We start from the raw sequence: 20,660 nt of genomic DNA, 5'->3' as shown, positions 1-20,660 counted from the left end.
AAGTAATAAATAATAACAGAAATCAGAATTCACAGCGCAAGAGATCGTAATGCACTATTACGCCTATGAATAGAGAAGAACAACGAGACTATGAATTAGCATTCTACCATAATGTGGGTCCTCCAAACCCTCCTATCTAAGGTCATGTCCTCCGTAAGCTGTAACTGTGCCATGTCCTGTCTAATCACCTCTCCCCAATACTTCTTCGGCCTACCCCTACCTCTTCTGTAACCATCCATGGCCAGTCTCTCACACCTCCGCACTGGGGCATCTGTGTCTCTCCTCTTCACATGTCCATACCATCTCAGTCGCATTTCCCGCATCTTGTCTTCCACCGAGGCCACTCCTACCTTGTCCCGAATAGCCTCATTTCTAATCATGTCGCTCCTGGTGTGCCCACACATCCATCTCAGCATTCTCATCTTAGCAACTTTCATCTTTTGAATGTGAGATGTCTTAACTGGCCAACACTCCGCCCCATACAGCATAGCCGGTCTAACCACCACTTTGTAGAACTTGCCCTTAAGTTTTGGTGGCACATTCTTGTCACACAACACTCCGGAAGCGAGCCTCCATTTCATCCACCCTACCTCAATACGATGTGTGACATCATCGTCAATCTCCCCGCTGCCTTGCATGATAGACCCAAGATACTTGCAACTACTTCTCTTTTGGATGGCCTGAGCACCAAGCCTAACTTCAACGCCAACCTCCTGAGGTGTCTCACTGAACTTGCACTCTAAGTACTTTGTCTTTGTCCTACTCAACTTAAACCCTTTAGACTCCAAGGTATGTCTCCAATCCTCCAGCTTAACGTTAACTCCGTGGCGAGTCTCATCGATCAGGACTATGTCATCCGCGAATAACATACACCATGGCACCGCATCTTGAATTTGTCGCGTCAATCCATCTATCACTAAGGCAAATAAAAAAGGACTAAGAGCTGATCCTTGATGCAACCCCATCACCACTGGAAAGTGCTCTGTGTCCCCTCCTACTGTCCTTACCCTGGTTTTGGCTCCCTCGTACATGTCCTTGATCACCCTAATGTATGCCACAGGTACACCTTTAGCCTCCAAACATCTCCATAGTATTTCTCTTGGGACTTTATCATAAGCCTTTTCTAGGTCGATGAATACCATATGCAAGTCTCTCTTCCTCTCCCTATGCTGCTCCACCAGTCTCCTCATAAGATGGATGAGTTCTGTAGTTGAGCGTCCCAGCATAAATCCAAACTGGTTCTCTGAAATAGACACGTCTCTCCTCACCCTCATCTCTACCACTTTTTCCCACAGTTTCATAGTATGGCTTAGTATCTTAATACCTCTATAGTTGTTGCAACTCTGGATATCCCTTTTGTTTTTGTATAGAGGGATCATTATGCTCGACCTCCATTCTTCGGGCATCGTTGCCATTTTAAAGATGACATTAAATAACCTAGTCAACCACTCCAAACCTACCGAGCTCGTGCTCTTCCAAAATTCCACAGGAATCTCGTCAGGTCTGGTTGCTCTTCTCCAGTGCATCCTACGAACGACACTCTTAACCTCCTCGGCCTTAATACTCTTGCAATACCCAAAATCGCGATGCCTCCCTGTATGTTCTAAATCTCCCAACACAAAGTCTCTGTCCCCTTCCTCATTCAAGAGTTTATAGAAATAGGACTGCCATATCTGTTTAATGAGGGTCTCATCTACCAATACTTTTCCATGCTCGTCCTTAATGCACTTCACTTGGTCCACATCGCGTGCCCTTCTCTCCCGCGCCCTGGCTAACTTGAACAATTTTCTATCCCCACCTTTCTCTTCTAGTTCAGCATAAAGGCGTTCAAAAGCTGTTGTTTTTGCCATCGAAACCGCCGACTTCGCCTCCTTTCTAGCTATTTTATAAAGTTCCATATTCGTCCACTTCTCCACCTTATCTGTGCTTTCTATCAACTTTGCGTACGCCATCTTCTTTGCTTCCACCTTTTCTTGCACTTCTTCGTTCCACCACCAGTCTCCTCGATGCCGACTATGACTACTAGTCCAAACTCCCAACACTTCCCTTGCCACAGTCCTAATACAACTAGCCGTCCTATCCCACATACTAGTCGCATCCCCATTACTATCCCAAGCCCACATGACCTTCAACTTCTCTCCCATCTCCAGGGCATTTGCAGTGGTCAAACTCCTCCATCGAATCCTAGATCGATCATCCCCGACCCTCTTATTCCTCATTATCTTGATCCCTAAATCCATCACCAAAAGCTTATGTCGGGTTCTAAGGTTGTCTATCGAAATGACCTTACGGTCTTTGCACAGACCTCTATCGACCTTCCTCAGGATTAAAAAGTCTATCTGAGTCTTAGCCACTGAACTATGGAATGTTACCAACTGGTCTTCCTTCTTTGGGAAACTCGAATTGGCTATGACCAACCCAAAAGCTCTTGCGAATTCCAAAAGTGAAATGTCTCCTCCATTTCTGACCCCGTAGCCAAAGCCTCCATGCACATCATCGTACCCTCCTGAAATAGACCCGATGTGCCCATTGAAATATCCTCCCACGAAAAGCTTCTCAGTAGGTGGTATACCTCCCACTAACTCGTCCAAATCCTCCCAAAAGCGCCTTTTATCCTCCTCTCTTAAGCCCGCTTGTGGCGCATAAGCACTAATAATGTTGAATGTGCTTCCTTTAACGATCACCTTAATCGACATCATCCTATCGTTGACTCTCCTAACCTTCACCACCTGATCCCTTAGATCATTGTCTACTAAAATGTCTACCCCATTCCTATATTTCGATCTACCTAAAAACCAAAGCTTATACCCGTCTACCTCCCTAGCTTTAGAACCTACTCATTTGGTCTCTTGGACACAAGCTATATTAATCTTTCTATTCTTTAGAATCTTAACTAGCTCTATGGATTTGCCCGTTAACATTCCAATGTTCTAAGAACCAACTCTCAGTCTAGACGCTCCTTTAACCCACTTACCCCTCCTTACCCTCGTCCCCGACCCCGTCCATCAATCAGAAAATATCTTCTAACAAACTAACAGAATAGTAACAGCTAGCTAATTAGCTAATTAACTAACTATAGCTAGCTAACTAACTAACTAACTGGGACAGCTGGCTATGAATCAACTATTTGCTATCTCCTTGTTATATGACTTATTTTTTAGAGTACAATGACAAATATGACCCATTTTCGTCAGTTATACACTCTATTGTGTATTGAGTTATATATTACGAATACATGAAAATCCATGATATTAGTAATGCATGGGCTTTTTGTTGGGTGGAGGAAGCACCACAACTAAAGTTTGATATGATGAAAATAATGAAAATAAATTGGACACGAGAATTTTACGTGGAAACCCCTCTAAATGATAGAAGGAAAAAACCACGGGGTAGAAGGATCTCACTATTTTAATATGGAGTACACAGCTCTCAAATACAAGGAGAAAACAACAATTAACACTTCTCTCTTGTAAAAGAAACAACTACTAAAGAGGACACTCAAGACTAAAATATTTATCTTGGTGTATAACTCTCTTTGTATTCTTACTCTCTCTTTCTGGGATGGGATAAATGAGGGCAAGAGGTCTTCTATTTATAGGAAACTAGAAACGCGTAAAATCCGCGTATTGAACCTCCCTTTTTGACTACGCGTTCAAAACGCGTTTTGTTCTTTTTTTGACTACGCGTTCAAAACGCATTTTGTTCCTTTTTGACTACGCGTTCAAAACGCGTTTTGTTCCTTTTTGACTATCTTGCATTCTCCCACTTGAAGATTTAATTGAGAATCAATTAAGTCTTCACACCATCATTTCTACCCAATTACTGCAATGTTACGTTTCTGCTAGGCCAATAGAAGATCGACACCATATAAACTTATTACTGTTGATCAGCTTCGTAAACATATCTGCCAGGTTGTCATTAGTGTGAATTTTCTGAATATCCACACTGCCTTCTTCCACCTTCTCATGAACAAAGTGATACTGAACTCGTATGTGGTTTGTCCTTGAATGAAATGCCGGATTCTTTGCAAGATGCAAAGCGCTCTGACTGTCACAAAACAAAGCAATCTTCTCTTGTTTGTGCCCGAGCTCCTCCAGTAGCATCTGCATCCATATTGCTTTTTTGCTAGCTTGTGTAGCTGCTACATATTCTGCTTCCGTCGTAGATGTAGCCACGATAGATTGCAGTTTTGAAACCCAGCTTACAGCTCCTCCAGCAAGAGTAAACACATAACCTGTGGTGGACTTGCTTTTATCAAGATCACCTGCATAATATGAATCAACATAACCTTTAACAGTAAAGTCTGATCCTCCATAACACATTGTAACATCTGAGGTACCCTTGATGTATCTTAGGATCCTCTTAACAGTATTTCAATGCTCTCTTCCAGGATTAGCCATGTACCGACTAACCACTCCTATTGCTTGTGCAATGTCAGGTCTTATACATACCATGGCGAACATTAAACTTCCCACTGATGATGCATACGGTACTCGAGACATCTCCATCCTCTCTGCTTCATTGCTAGGACACATACTTGAGGATAACTTGAAATTAATAGGAAGTGGGGTAGAAATTGACTTACAGTCTTGCATCTTGAAGCGTCTCAAAATTTTCTTCAAATAGTTCTTTTGAGAAAGCCAAATCTTCCTATTATTTCTGTCTCGGTGAATTTGCATCCCTAGAATCTTGTTTGCTGGTCCCAAGTCTTTCATTTCAAACTCCCTAGCCAATTGTGCCTTTAAATTTGTGAGACGATCTTTGTTGGGGCCTGCTACCAACATATCGTCAACATACAACAGCAAAATAACAAAATCTTCATCACTAAATCTCTTGTAATAAACACAAGGATCTGAACTATGTCTGTTGTATCCAAGGCCTATAATGAAGGAATCAAATCTCTTATACCAACATCTCGGCTCCTGTTTGAGACCGTATAGAGATTTGTTCAACCTGCAAACCAAGTTCTCTTTTCCCTGTTCTTCAAAACCTTTTGGTTGGAGCATATAAATTTCTTCTTCAAGTTCTCCATGAAGAAATGCAGTTTTGACATCTAACTGCTCCAAGTACAAGTCAAATGTAGCACACATCGCCAGGACCACTCGAATTGTTGTGAGTTGAACCACTGGAGAAAATATCTCATTGAAGTCTATACCTTCTTTCTGAGCGAATCCTTTCACCACCAATCTTGCACGATACTTCTCCACTTGATCATTACCATTGCGTTTGATCTTGTAGATCCATTTATTTCCAATGGCCTTCCTTTCTTGTGGTAATTGAACAAGATCCCATGTTTTATTTTTATGAAGAGCTTCAATTTCTTCTTGCATTGCTGCCACCCACAGAGATGATTCTTGGCCTTTTATAGCCTTGTGAAAAGTTGAAGGCTCTCCATCTTCTGTTAGTAGACAATATGCAATATTACTCTCCATAGAATAATCTGAGTGCCAAGCTGGTTCTCTTCTCTCCCTAGTTGACCGTCGAACTTCTGGAGTTTCGATCTCAGCTTACTCTTGTTCTTCGTGCTCTGGTGCTGCTTCAGAAGAAATTGGAACTTCTTCTATTTCTTCAACTTCAACTGTAGTAGTCTCTGATTTTTCTTTTGAAGTGCTACCTTCTTTTTCTTGTATCTTGTTTTCAACAAATACAACATCCCTGCTGATTACCACCTTGCGGGCTGTGGGATCCCACAAGCGATACCCCTTGACTCCATCAGCATACCCTAAGAAAATGCATTCCCTAGATTTTGGATCCAACTTTGATTTTTCTTGGGTGTTGTACATAACATAAGCAGGACTTCTGAATATATGTAAGCGAGAATAATCAGCTGGTTTTCCTGTCCACATCTCCATTGGCGTTTTCAGATCAATTGCGGTTGATGGTGACCGATTGATCACATAACAGGCGGTTTTGACTGCTTCTGCCCAGAATGGTTTTTCCAACCCTGCAGTTGCCAACATAGCTCTTGTCCGTTCCAACAAGGTTCTGTTCATCCGCTCTGCTACTCCATTTTGTTGTGGAGTATATGACACCGTGAACTGTCGTTTAATACCTTCTTGTTTACAGAAGTTATTAAATTCATCACTAGTGTATTCTCCTCCATTATCTGTCCTCAAACACTTGATCTTTTTCTCAGATTCAAGTTCCACCCGCGCTTTGAATTCTTTGAAAACTGAAAAAACATCTGCCTTCCTCTTGATTGGATACACCCAACTTCTCCTGGAGTAATTGTCGATAAATGACACAAAATATTTTGCTCCTCCTAGAGACTTCATCGGTGCTTGCCAGACATCAGAGTGAACCAGATCTAGTATTTCCTTGCTTTTAGTAGAGGAACTGCTAAACTTCAGTCTATTTTACTTGCTGGTAACACAATGCTCACAAAAGGGTAATGAAACCTTTTTGATCCCTGGAAGAAGTTTTTGCTCAGCAAGAATCTTCAAACCTCGTTCCGACATATGGCCAAGTTTACGATGCCACATCATCGTTGATTCTTCAAATGAACTTGCTGACGCGGTTGATGCTGCTCCTTCTTGGTGTGTTTCACCTTTAAGCACATATAGATTTGCCGCAAGTTTTTCCGCTTTCATCACTACAAGCGCTCCTTTGGATATTCTCATGACTCCACCATGAGTCTTATACAAACATCCATTATCATCTAGTTGTCCTAAAGACAATAGATTCTTCTTCAAGTCTTTTACATGTCGTACCTCCTGGATGGTGCGTACCGTGCCATCATACATCTTTATTTTGATGGACCCAATACCAATAACATCCAAAGCATGATCGTTTCCCATGAACACAGACCCTCCTGAGATATAATTATATTGATGGAACTATTCTCTCCTGGAAGTCATGTGCCATGTTGCTCCTGTGTCCATGATCCAGACATCAACGAAACGTTTTCTGCCTTCATTATTTGATATTGCCTCACTACATAAAATATCGCCATCATCCGAGGTACATGCAACATTCCCTTGAGCATTTGATGGCTCAGGGTGTTCACTCTTCTTCTTGAACCGACAATCTTTCTTGAAGTGCCCTTTCTTGCCACAGTTGTAGCACTTGATATTCTTCTTACTTCTTGATTGAGATCTGCCATGATTGTGACTCCCACTGGGGCCACGTTCCGTTGGTCTTCCTCTCACCATCATCAAAGCTTCAGCTTACTGTGAACTTGCTTGTCTGTCTTCCTTATTTTTGCGCCTATTTTCTTCTTCCAAGATAGCGGCTGCAATTTCATCGAAAACTAGACTGTCTGTATTGTTCGTCAGGTTAATGATGAGTTGATCATATGAGTCAGGCAGACTTTGAAGTAGAAGCTCCGCACGTTCAGTACCCTCTATTTTGCAACCCATTGTTGTAAGTTGCGAAAATAGAGTATTCAAAGTATTGATGCGTTCAGTAACTGACATGGATTCTGCTATTCGAAGAGTATACAATCTTTTTTTAAGAAGATTTTATTATGTAAAGACTTGTCCTCATACAACCCTGTAAGAGTATCCCATACCTTCGCCGTCCGCTTTTCTGCCACACTAGACAACACTTGATCAGCTAAGTGTAGATCAGCAACTGCATTGCTGTCTATGTCGTTCCACTTGCTGTCATCAACAAAGTCTGTGGGCCTGCCTTCAATTGCAGCTAAGCAATTGTCTTTTCTCAATATCGCTTTTATTTTCATTTTCCATAATGAGAAATTAGTCTCATTGAATTTTTCAACATCAAACTTTGTTGTACTCGACATTGTTATTTGCTTCACACCCTTCTAGATCATTTTTGAATATTTTTGCGAACAATCGTGACAAACTGTACCGTCATCGAAATTTACTATTCACGTGAATAGTACTGTTCACCAAATTTACTATTCACAAATAGTACCTTCGCATAAAACAAACAGAATAACCGAGGGCTCTGATACCACTGCTGGGGGGGAGGAAGCACCACAACTAAAGTTTGATATGATGAAAATAATGAAAATAAATTGGACACGAGAATTTTACGTGGAAACCCCTCTAAATGATAGAAGGAAAAAACCACGGGGTAGAAGGATCTCACTATTTTAATATGGAGTACACAGCTCTCAAATACAAGGAGAAAACAACAATTAACACTTCTCTCTTGTAAAAGGAACAACTACTAAAGAGGACACTCAAGACTAAAATATTTATCTTGGTGTATAACTCTCTTTGTATTCTTACTCTCTCTTTCTGGGATGGGATAAATGAGGGCAAGAGGTCTTCTATTTATAGGAAACTAGAAACGCGTAAAATCCGCGTATTGAACCTCCCTTTTTGACTACGCATTCAAAACGCATTTTGTTCTTTTTTTGACTACGCGTTCAAAACGCGTTTTGTTCCTTTTTGACTACGCGTTCAAAACGCGTTTTGTTCCTTTTTGACTATCTTGCACTTTTAAAGTATGTATTAGTATGATTAAAGATACAATTGTCCCTAAAAACTTTTTCTACATCTTTTCCACCATATTTGTGGAGGTATTTTTGTACGTAAATATAAATTTTTAAAAATTATGCAATGCATGTTATTTTTAATACATCAAACCAAACATTGCATTAGAAATATGCATAATACATAAATATGTCATTTAACTTGATTTCAACTGACATTCATGTCCTCCAACTTTGGGTGTGCACTAGTAGACAATTAAACTTTATAAAATTGAACAAATACACACACATGTAGGACACGATATAGGACACAAAATTGCCAGGTAGAACACCACATAAGATGAATATGTCTATTTGTTCAATTTGATACAAATTGAAGTGTCTACTAGTGAAAACCCAAAGTTGGAGGACATGGATGTCAGTTGAAATCAAGTTAAATGACACGTTTATGTATTATGCCTAAAAAATAATCTCTCTATAACTAATGCAAGCATAATTAATACAAATCATGACTAATACACTCTATTTAACATTATTCTTATAAACTCTTCCAAATGATATTTTATATTTAATATTTACGAGTTACGAAGGTTTATTGTACTAGTACTAATAAACATTGAACGAAGTTACCTATGTATGGAATAGAATTTGCGCCATTGGTCACCAATCACCATCACACTAAACGAGTGAGGAGGATTTCTGTAGAGCAGAAAAGATTGGAGAAACAGAGAAATCTCAAATTAGATAAAATATTTACATCAAAACATGTCTTACATTCATTAACATATTCTGTTCTTTGTCATCTTTGTTATGGTAACTACTAACTACTAACTAGGTAGTCCTTTGGACTTGCATCAATAATATGAAACGAAAAGTGGCCCATTTTCCTTAGTTGATCTTGGGGAATATCAAGGTGACAAAGGAATTGCATAGTAAATTTAACAAGAAAATTGACATTTTTGTGTTTCCCAGACCTAACAATTATAAATACTGCACATATTTCTTCGTTTGAGGTTGCTCTATCTTCGTCTTCTTATTCTTCATGAGTTTCGGTCCACCTCTTTTTATTTTCACTTCTACACATATTTCTTCGTTTGAGGTTGCTCTATCTTCGTCTTCTTATTCTTCATGAGTTTCGGTCCACCTCTTTTTATTTTCACTTCTACCTACTTTATGAGTCCATATATTGATTTTTCTCTTTATTTCATTAGTTTTGTGATTATTTATGATTTTGAATATTTTAGTATCTTCGTAAAAAATTCAAATGTGAGTTGATTTGTGCTTAGCTTCTTCAACATCTTAAGCAAATAATCTGCTAAAAGTTTGGAATTTTTTTTAGAAATAAACAAGTGGAAGAACATAAAAAATATTAAGATAAAAGAAAGACTTGCTCTTTAAAATAAGATTTTTGGTAACTGAGAGGTTTGGTACTTAGTGATCAGCTGCTAATGCAAAATTCATATTTTTTGTTTTATCTTTCCTTCTAATTAAATCGTAAGTTCTTAATTTGTTTTCTGGTATAATACGTAATATGAGGGTTTTATTTTGTTAGAAATTATTGAATATCTCCTTATATAATAATCTGAGTAAATTTTATAATTGGACCACATAATTGATACAAGTGCATCTAGCTAGTGGTGATATTAGAGAAGCATTTAATTACAAAAAAAAGATTATTAGTTAAATGGAAAAGGAATTTGTTGCAATCATCGTGACAATAGTATTTGTCACAATACTTGTCATGGTGGTGAAATGCATTTTCAAGAGAAGTAATAAGCTAGTGGTTGCTCAAAATGTGGAGTCCCCTACCATTAATGGTCTTTATAAATTCACAATTGTTGAGATTGAGAATGCTTTAAAAATTGGAAATATGAGAAGAAGAAAGTGGCTAGGGCATGGAAGAAGAGGAGAGTTTTATCAAGGGATATTACCAAGTGGACAGAGCGTGGCTATTAAAGAGATGAACAAAACAAAAGATGCAATGGACTCTTTTACTAGGGAAGTTGAGTGTCTATCAAGAGCTAGACATCCAGTCATTGTTTGTCTCTTGGGTTTTTGTAATGAAGATGGAAATCACTTTTTGGTTTATGAACATTCTTTTGGTGGAAATCTAGCTCAATATTTACTCAGTCAGTTTCTCTTCCTCTAACTTTTTAATATATTAAACATAATGATTGACATAACTATTTTGCCACATTATTCATAGTAATTGATGTTTAGTATTAGTACTCTTTATGTGTACTTTTTCTTATCACATTTGAATTTGATGTTCATTAAGAATATAATGATTGACATAACTATTTTACCATATACTATCCCTATTAAATGATGTTTAGTATTAAGTCTTGTAAAAGGATTTGAAAAATAAATAATTAATGTTAAAAGTAAAATATGAAAGAAAGTAATTGCATTTTCTTGAAATATTAAAAATGACAAATAAAAAAAAAATCTATTTTAGAAATAATGGACAAATAAAAATGAACCTAGGTCAGATCATTCTCTTTCTTTTTTATTACAAGATTAGGCTTATTATAGAGGATTACATATTTGTTGTTATAGGCATCTCTTTGTTTAGTTGATTTTTGCATATAAAACAAAAATACACTAATAATGTATCTTTATTTATCCTTTATCTAATTTTTGGGCAGGCATGTACCCCTATCGATGACTATAAACTTTGTAAAAATCGCATAAATATTGCTTTCTTCGTTTCATTTTAGGGGGTTTTATTTGATCGGACACAGAGTTTTAAATAAGATTTATTGAATGATTTAAATTGCCTTCACAAGACATTTCTCATAAAGATTCATTCGTTTTATACGTAATAATTTGTGTCTAGTTAATGTTAGAGCTTGTTCATGAAATATTTAGGAGAAGATACTGTTTTGACTTGGGATATAAGAGTTAAAATACTAAGGGACTGTGCAAACGCAATCACATATCTCCATAACTATAGTGGTGGCAGCATTATTCATCGCCACATTAAGGTAATCATTTGTTGCACAAAATTTATTAATCTTTTCTGCTGTTAGGAATTGTTTTTACAAATTAAGTAGTAATACTAGTGTTCCAATAATTTTTGGCTGACAGCTTAGCAGCATTCTTTTGAATGAGACATTGGAACCAAAGCTATGTGGATTTGGTCAATCAAAAATGTTAGGAATGGAAGAAAGAAAAATATTTGGAGATGTTTTGGAAAATGGAATGTACACAGACCCTGAATACAAAAAGAGTAGGATACTCACTTGTGCAACTGACGTTTATAGCTTTGGGCTTATAATGTTGCAAGTCCTGTCTGGGAAAAAAATTGCTCACTTCGATAAAGATGCCAGACACGTATTGTTAACAAAGGTAGATATTTTCTCCGTCTCAATTTATGTAATGTATTTCGACTTGACATGAAGTTAATGAAATAAAGAAAAAATACTTTTCTTGTGATCTAAAATAAATCATAGATATTAGTATGATTATAAAATATCTCATTAAGGGTAAAATGAGTATTTTAAAATTAAATTTTTACTAAATATAAAAATAATATCATTCTTTTTGGGACTAATTAAAAAGAAAAATAAATCATATAAATTGAGAGAAAGGGACAAGAGAGAGTAATGTTTAGGGCATTAATGCTTATGGATGGTCGAAAATGGAAATATTATTGATTTTAAGGTTTATTCTTTCCTAATTAATCTTAATCAAGATGTGATGTACTCTAAACCGCGTTTAATCCATTTATATATATCTCTCCCTAGGCCCATTTGACTGAGCATGAAGTTTAAAAAATATTTTTTTTGAAATATACGGTCTAAAATGAAAAATTTAAAAATACGTTAGTGTATATTATCGATCTGATCATCCTGGTGAATTGATGCAGGCAAAGGATGTGAGTACAGGAAAGCTTCCAATCACTGAGTTTGAAGATCCGAGGTTGAAAGGGAAACTAATAAACCACGAAGCATTGAAGTCCATATTGCAAATTGCAGTAGTCTGTGTGTCTGAAACAAGAAGAGAGCGTCCAACAATAGAACAAGTTTATGAGGAGCTGAACGATGCTTGGAGGCTCACCAATAGTGGTTGGCCTATTAATGTTCCTCCTGTCTAGATGTTATTAAAGCCTATGTTTTTAATTGAAGTATCAGAAGAAAAGGGGGTTGAGGAATAAGAGATAAGTTTATTTTTTTAAACGCATAATACATAATAAATATGATCTTTAACTTGGCTTTAACTGATAACTATGACCTTTAACTTTACTAATGCATAAGTAGACACTTTAACTATCTAAAACTTGAACAAATAGACACATTCGTTCTACGCGACATCCTACATGACAATTTTGTGTCCTACGTGTATTGTGCCACGTAGGACATGTGTCTCTACTTGTTCAATTTTATACAAGTTTAAGTGTTTATTTGTGTACACCCAAAGTTGGAGAGCATAAATATGAAATGAGGCTAAGTAGAAGTGCATATTTATATATTATGCTTTAAAAAAAGTACCCGTTAGGTTTATTTACCCTTTGTAATCAAGAAATAGCCTACACAAACATGTTGACTGTCTCAGAATAAAGAAAAGGGATAATGGAACAAGCTTTATATATGTCATAATGTTGAATTACTGCAGCGCTACTATATGTATGGTTTTATTTTGGCTTTAAACTTTTTTTTAATTAATTTAAATTGATTGGCTCGATAAATAAAATGACAACAGGGATGCTCCCCCCTCCCCCACAAATTGGTATATGATTCTATCCGAACTCTTTATAATAATAAATAATTTTTAATGATCATCTCTTGAAGGGGAGCATTGGAGTAACTGGTAAAGTTGTTGCCATGTGACCAGGAGGTTATGGGTTCAAGCCTTGGAAACAGCCTCTGGCAGAAATGCAAGGTAAGGCTGCGTACAACAGACCCTTGTGGTCGGGCCCTTTCCCGGACCCTGCGCATAGCGGGAGCTTAAGTGCACCGGACTGCCTTTTTTTTTTTTTTTTAATGATCATCTCATCTAAGATGAAGAATTCAATTCTTGCTTAAAAGCTAAGAAAAAAAAAGAGGGGTGTTATTTTTTTTCTTGCTGATATAATGTTGCAAAACGAAAACTACTTTTCTGGTGAAATAATAATATTGGGCGACTATTTGGAATAGTCCTTGTGTCCAAGACTTGTATGAATTGCAACGAAAATTTATACCTCCTTTACTCCTTCAAAGAGAAAAACTACAAAAAGTAGTTTCAAATTATACAATTATAACACAATAACACAACCATAATAGGAGTGACAGGCGAGGCAAGTTGAACATCTTAAATAATTCGATAGACGACGTACATCACAAACGAACAAGATTATTACTTACAAGAAAAAGAATATAAGTATGTGGATGGGCGCGTACATCCGATTTCTATCTAGTTGAACCTCCTTGTCTTTTCTATTTGGACATACTTTTTCGTAAGAATTTTGAGGAATTGAATTGATGACTCGAGAAGTTTTCTTCTAATCAAAGTAAAGTAGAACAATTTCAAGCATATATTACAGTGTCATTGTTCCAAATTTTTTTCTTCTTTCTTTTCTAATGAATGCAGATTTCCATTCCAAAAATATAAAGGCACACCGATTGGTCTTTGGACTTGGGAAATGTCAATTTCATATAGAAGTATATTGTTATGCACAAAGAGCCATTTCAAAGCTGTTGTGCGCGGAGAATAACTATGCAAGATAAATAATAAAATAAAGAATATTCTCCTGTCCTCAAAACATTCTTCGATTCTAATGAGGAAAATATCCTATATATATGATCACCAAATGAGTTTTATTGTATATTGAAAAAACGATATTTACTAACTTGTAATTAGGAATATGTTAATATTAATTTTCACCTTTTCTTGATTGTGTCATCAAGCTGTATCCTTGTGGTGTTCGACGCAGCCGATGGATGAATGTCATCCTGATCAACTCAGAAGTTAATTAGCTACTAAGTATCATCAGTTAAGGGAGATGGTTGTTGTAGTCATCAAGGCACTCTTCTTTATCCAAATATGTCTTATTTTTGCTCATCTCGCCGCTGCTTCTCCAGAAGACCCAGGTATTAATTTCCATCGCTTCTTTTTCTTCGTACCAAACACAGTTACCAAGCTTTGTTGCTATTCATAGTTTGATGTCTGGTTCATAAATGTGCAGATTGTGGGCTGAACTTCACTACATCTCCATACAAACCAAGCGGGGAATGCGTTGCAGGTGATCAAGAAATCATCCATGAATGGGACAGTTTCCCCTCCACAAGATGCTGCCAAAATGCTCTCAACTTCTTCTCACAGGCATTGGCCAAACAAGCAATTCAACAAGGGAACCTCTTCCTCCATGGAGATCAATGGGGACGTTGCGCCTCTGGACCGTTTAAGCACCAGCCCTCAGTTTCCATCAATAAATGTGGATTTGATTCCTTCTATCAACAAAGCAGCCAATGTTCTACCCTTTCTTTGACAAGTATTGTGCAGGAACAGAATTTTAAGGATGTCAAGGATAACTGTTCAAGTTTCAGTTCCTCCAACTTCGACGATGCTTGCAGGGATTGCACGAGTGCCATCAAATCTGCAAGGGATCATTTCCTCAATCAGTTGAATGCCAAATATAATGAAACTGAGAGAGCTATTTGTCTTGTGGCTGTGGTCATTTCAGTGGCTACAACAAAATTAAACGATCCTTCTTTAATCGATGATTTCTTTAGTTGTTTGCCAGCATTAAATACTTTAGGTGAGGAAAGTAATGACATTAGTTTTATCTTCTACTAGTTCTTAATTGCAATGCTTACTAATGTCTTTCTTTGTACAGATAAGTCAAGTGAAGATTACATTAAAATCAAGTGTAAGTATGAGATTTTGACAAAGTAGCTTGCACTAATTGTTTCATAATCTCATTCTAACTAATGGATAAATAAAAATGCAGATTCTTTAGCGAAAGCATTGATTGCAATCATTTTAGCAACATTTGGGATGATGATGGTGATCTTTCTAGTTAAGTATGTAACAAGAAACTCTAGGGCTGGACGAAAGCTTCTTCTTTCGAAGCCAAAGATGTTTGCTTCTTGTCCAGGGCTATATACTTTCTCAAAAGCTGAGATTGAGAACGCGATAAATTATGGGGATAAGAAGAAATTCCTGGGACGCGGTAGTGCAGGGCAAGTTTTCAAAGGGGTTCTTCCCAGTGGACAAATAGTTGCTATAAAGCAAATATATAGAAGTAATACGTCCGATTCTTTCAACAGAGAACTCGAGAATCTTTCCAGAGTCAGACATCCTAATCTTGTTTGCCTCTTTGGGTGTTGCATTGAGGACGGTGAACAATATTTAGTCTACGAGTATTGTTCTGCTGGAAATCTAGCTCAACATCTTCTGAGTGAGTAGAGTAGAGTAATTTTTCAAGATCCATCGTTTTCACCCTTTTAATGTTACTAATTAATGTGTTAAAAACTTTTAGGGAAAGACAGGGTCCTAAGTTGGGAACAAAGGGTAAACATCTTAAGAGATTGTGCACTTGCGTTGAGGTATCTCCACAGCTACATAGATGGATGCATTGTTCATAGAGATATTAAGGTGTAGCTAGTAAATTAATTAAATATTTCTCTTTAATTGTATTTCTTGTGATCACTATATATATTTACTTTTTTTTCTTCTCTGAATTACGACGTGTGCAGCTTACAAATATCCTTTTAACAGAGGAATTGGGAGCAAAGCTATCAGATTTTGGGCTGGCAAAGATGTTGGGAATGGAAGAGAGCAAAGTGTTTACAGATGTAAGAGGGACAATAGGTTATATGGATCCAGAATATATGAGTAACGCAAAGTTGACGTGTGCAAGTGACATTTATAGCTTTGGCATAGTAGCTTTACAAGTTCTTTCTGGCCAGAAAGTGATTGAACTTGATTTGGATGCCAGAGACCAACTAACAAGAAAAGTATGTACTCCCTAGCTCAGTATTTTTAGCTTATAGAATAAATTAGCAGTAATAATTAACCAAACCTACTGTTAATTAGGCAAAGGATGTGAGCATGGGTAAACGGGGACTAAAAGACTTCGAGGACCCATGGCTAAAAGGTGAAGTAAACAGTGTGGATTTCGAATCCATACTTAAAATTGCAGTGCTCTGTGTCGCCAAATCAAGCAAAGGTCGTCCAACTATCGATGTTGTCTTCGAGGAGATGGACAAAGTCTTGAAAAACACATTGTCCAACAAGGTATGTTTAAAAGCACACGTACAATATATTAAAACACACTTTTTGAAAGTTCCTTCTAACTTGTCTTTGTATTTTAGAAAGCGACGGAGCAAAGTGCATTAGCTGCGTTACGGAGATCCCATTCAGTTGGTCATGTCATCCCTGTCTGAAACATGACATCGAAGTATCTTTGTCTCTGAATGCTTAGTTATTATTCTGTTGGGAGAAACTCTTGTTCTCTTCCATCTTATTTTTTTAAAACAATTTTTTAGATCGATGGATGTGCAGCTAGCAAAGCTGCTTCCTGTTTGTGAAACCGCTTTTTTGGTTCTTGAGAACATTTGTGATTTGTTGTATTGTGGTGGTGTAAATTTATGATAAGAATGATCCATTGTTGTTGTCTGTTGTATAGAAGAACACTCTTGATTCTTGACTATCTAGGACTCGTCTCCTTATTCGATTAGAATTTTGTTTCCTATGTATTTACTCTGTGTCTATTAGTCTAGGAATCCGATTTATATAAATTTATCCATTGTTGTGTAAAGTAAAATAAGCAAGCCTTTACATATATTTGTATCTTCTTCTTCTACTTGAGTCTCTGCCAAGATTTAATGTGGCATTATGTAGAGCTTATGGCTTCTTCGTCGACAACGTGGTCTTCTACACAACTTCTTCTCCAAACCCCTTAAATCAAGCTCTTCACTTTATCTCAATCAGCTGACATTAAAAAACTACCTATTTTGGAGAATACAACTAGAACTATTTCTTCACGGAAAAAATCTTCCCAGCTTCATCGATGGATCAAGAATTTGTCCATCACGGAGTTTCTTTAGTGGCGGAGCCAAGATTTTCAATAAGGAATTCAAAATATGAAAAAGTAAACACACAAAAGTCGAATGGACTTCTACATCTACTATATACACATAAAATAATAATTACACCCATGTATAAATAGTGTAATATTTCACCGAAAGGGGCTTGGGTGAACTCCCTAGCATCATGCTGGCTCCACCCCTGAGTCTCTCCATTGAAGGATCAAACGCATCCAAGATAAATTCGGATTATGTAGTTTGGATACCACAAGACCAACTTGTCCTTAGTTTTCTGATCTTGTCTCACTCCGAAGAGCACATGTCTACCTTCTGGATTTATAAGGGTCCCATTAGGATATAGTTAGCTACTTTATTTTATCGTTTTGTTTTGCTAGATCATTGTAAGACCCTGAAAGTTGAAAAGTCATAGGACGAGGATCAAAGTACAAAATTTCAGAAAAACTCAGCTTTTGGTATTAGTGATGACCATGGAGGCCATCACGGGTCGTGGTGTGCCACCGTGGTGAGGATTCAGAAACCAAGTCCTGTAGGGAAGGGACCACGAGCTCACTACGAGTCGTGGTTCCCTCCTTGGTGACCCCTCCTGTCACACCCTGACATTAATAGGGTGTGATGGGCACCCGATCCCATGCTTGGAGCCGAGCGAACCCGCTGCTTCATAGTACATACTTAATCTCCTTAGACTTTTACATCAATAAGAAATAAAAAAAAACATAACTAAGCTTCCCAAATTATTATTTTTTTCAAAATCTATCATCCCATAAAACTCGTGACATACGACATAATAACATATCGGCTGGTGACGCCGCTTATAAAGCTGACACTCTATACCCACGACTCTGTCTGCAAAGTCTCTAACTTTGAACGAAATATCATATCGCATATACTCTGACTCGGCCGCACTCCAGGAACAAGTGGAGTTGCTAACCCTGCTGGAACATCTTCTACAATAGCTTCTTCTCATCTGGGTGTACCTGCGCGGCATGAAACGCAGCCTCCGAAGAAAAAGAGGGTCAGTACGAGTAATGTACTGAGTATGTAAGGCATAAAAATCAGCATAACAAAGAACATAAGGCATGAACAACCATATCATAGAATCATAGAACATATAGTGAGATAAGAGAGTAACATGTACATGTGAGTGCCCTTTTAGGCCTGATGCCATGCATGCTTGTCTTTCCTTTAAAACATTTCTTTTTCATATACATAGAAAATAAAAGTCATATCACCGAACAACGTCGGCTCGCCCACATATGTCCCGCGTCCGGGATGGAAATTACTCCAACTGATCAGGTGGGAATGCGTCTATAGCGCCACATATACACCTCCCCATATCCCCCATATACATATACATATAGACAGCATACATGAGAGCCCAACGAAAGTCGTGTATTTATCGGAGTGACGGAAGGTTGGTAACCTCCGATTGTATTATAGACTAACCACGGTCGCTTTGTCTCACCTTGAAGGAACAATTATTATAGGATGAGACTATCAATGAAGGATAATATTAAGAGAACGTAGAATAAGGTCACAGCCTTGTAAGATGCCAAATCGTATACATATGCACATTGGACCAATTTTCAAGACTCGTAGAATAATCGGAATGAGCTATGATTCAAAATCAAGATAAGAGTCATGTCAAGTACCTTTCAAAAATTACCATGGATTATATCAAAATAAAACTTTTGGAATATATACACGTATCTAAGCACGAGAAAAATATCCGTTGGAAACTCAAGAAAATGGGCTATCCTAGTGGCTCTACGAATAAGACTTCCTTGAAATTGTATAAATATCATATACTTATTTCATAAAAATCATGCCAAAAGAAAGTGTAGCTCTATATACTTATGTCAAAACATGCCAAGAGAAAGAAGAGTAAACATTACATACATGAAGCCGTTCTTATCTTAGCCATCATAGACATATTCTCATCCTCGACATCATCAATGTCATTGTAAAACATATCCATCGTCATTGTCATAAAATCTTGTAATACTGTAAACCTTTGTTTTGGGAAACTATAGACATTTTGGAAAACATTGACGGGTTATAGAAAAAAGTAGTCATTTCCTTGGGACCATTGACACCTAGCTTTTGAAAACAAAGAATATATGGAAGCACTTATGAAACCATAACATCGGAATCATGCCTTGAAAAAGAAGGGTAAGCCTTACATACCTTGTCCGCTTCCTTAGTCACCCCACCTAACTCTTGGCCTTTCCAAAATCTATAACAAGATTAATGAATGCCAACATTAGCTATAGGTATCCAAGAACCTCATTCTAAACTAACATTTTGTCTACCGAAATTTCGACAACACTTCCCATGTAAATACACCATCCCCGAGAATTTAACTCGTCCAAAATATCAACAACAACACCCACAAGCATACCAACAACATTAACAATTATTACAAAACACAATTTACACTAGTAGTCTTTCTTCTTTTTCTTCTTTCTTCTTTCTCTTCTTTCTTTTATTACATAAGGCCACAATTTCTACTCCAACTTCACACCTTCAAACTAATATCAACATTTCTTATTCCCTTACTAGCTCAAGACCATTTAAACATAATTCGAAAGAAATTAGCATTATTCCATACAAAATACCAAAAATTTCATCAAAACCATAATCCACCCAAAACTTCTACGAACATAACGGAACTACCAAATCACACTGTCTTCCTCCAAATTCATTAAGAATAACAATAATCCCCACATTAAAATTCCACTTCCATGATTTCATAAAACTATACTAAAATCACATAATTTCATATAACAACTTGTAACCAATTTCAAGGCCGTCTCGAATCGTTCAACTTTTAATTACACCATAACCGCCATAACGACACAACTAACAAGCTAAATAAAGTTCAACTCCTCTTCTCCCAACCATCACACCACATGGCCACACACACCCACTTGTACACCCACACGTTCACACACCCACATACATCACAATTACATGATTTCCACTTAATTCTACTAGCTACAACACATAGACTTCTTCCATAATATAAAAAGATAGAATTCTTACCTTTTCTTCAATTTTTGACTTGCCACAATCGTAGTTCTCTCGCTTACCCAATTATACCCCTTTGAAGAGGAGCTTGAACTTAGTAAGAATTTGAGAAAGACGAGATTTTTGGATCAAAGTTGAAGAACTTAGCAATTTTTTTCAATTTTTTTTCTAGCCTCGGTCTCTTCTTTTCTCTTTTG

At 37.2% G+C, this 20,660-nt stretch overlaps 2 protein-coding genes across 2 annotated transcripts; both read left to right on the top strand.

Moving 5' to 3' along the window:
- Positions 1 to 10,088: 10,088 nt before the first annotated feature.
- Positions 10,089 to 12,503, top strand: LOC129892247 (probable receptor-like protein kinase At2g42960). Its single transcript, XM_055967812.1, has 4 exons — positions 10,089 to 10,533; positions 11,276 to 11,391; positions 11,495 to 11,755; positions 12,276 to 12,503. Exons 1-4 carry the CDS (start codon positions 10,089 to 10,091, stop codon positions 12,501 to 12,503), a joined length of 1,050 nt encoding a protein of 349 aa, XP_055823787.1.
- Positions 12,504 to 14,293: 1,790 nt separating this feature from the next.
- LOC129887619 (probable receptor-like protein kinase At1g11050) lies at positions 14,294 to 17,157 on the top strand. Its single transcript, XM_055962788.1, has 8 exons — positions 14,294 to 14,475; positions 14,571 to 15,164; positions 15,237 to 15,254; positions 15,336 to 15,785; positions 15,867 to 15,982; positions 16,084 to 16,344; positions 16,424 to 16,624; positions 16,702 to 17,157. Exons 1-8 carry the CDS (start codon positions 14,388 to 14,390, stop codon positions 16,771 to 16,773), a joined length of 1,800 nt encoding a protein of 599 aa, XP_055818763.1. The 5' UTR covers positions 14,294 to 14,387; the 3' UTR covers positions 16,774 to 17,157.
- The last annotated feature ends 3,503 nt before the right edge of the window (positions 17,158 to 20,660 follow it).

Source organism: Solanum dulcamara, chromosome 1, assembly GCF_947179165.1.
Source record: "Solanum dulcamara chromosome 1, daSolDulc1.2, whole genome shotgun sequence".
Taxonomy (NCBI): domain Eukaryota; kingdom Viridiplantae; phylum Streptophyta; class Magnoliopsida; order Solanales; family Solanaceae; genus Solanum; species Solanum dulcamara.
This window is presented reverse-complemented; position numbering and strand designations above follow the sequence as displayed.

Excerpts from the sequence above, each read along its gene's own strand:
- LOC129892247 (XM_055967812.1), top strand. The coding sequence starts at position 10,089 with ATGGAAAAGGAATTTGTTGCAATCATCGTGACAATAGTATTTGTCACA. Across the intron at positions 10,534-11,275 it reads TCTAGCTCAATATTTACTCA|GAGAAGATACTGTTTTGACT; the intron begins GTCAGTTTCTCT and ends TGAAATATTTAG. Across the intron at positions 11,392-11,494 it reads TTATTCATCGCCACATTAAG|CTTAGCAGCATTCTTTTGAA; the intron begins GTAATCATTTGT and ends TTTGGCTGACAG.
- LOC129887619 (XM_055962788.1), top strand. The coding sequence starts at position 14,388 with ATGGTTGTTGTAGTCATCAAGGCACTCTTCTTTATCCAAATATGTCTT. Across the intron at positions 14,476-14,570 it reads TGCTTCTCCAGAAGACCCAG|ATTGTGGGCTGAACTTCACT; the intron begins GTATTAATTTCC and ends ATAAATGTGCAG. Across the intron at positions 15,983-16,083 it reads TTGTTCATAGAGATATTAAG|CTTACAAATATCCTTTTAAC; the intron begins GTGTAGCTAGTA and ends CGACGTGTGCAG.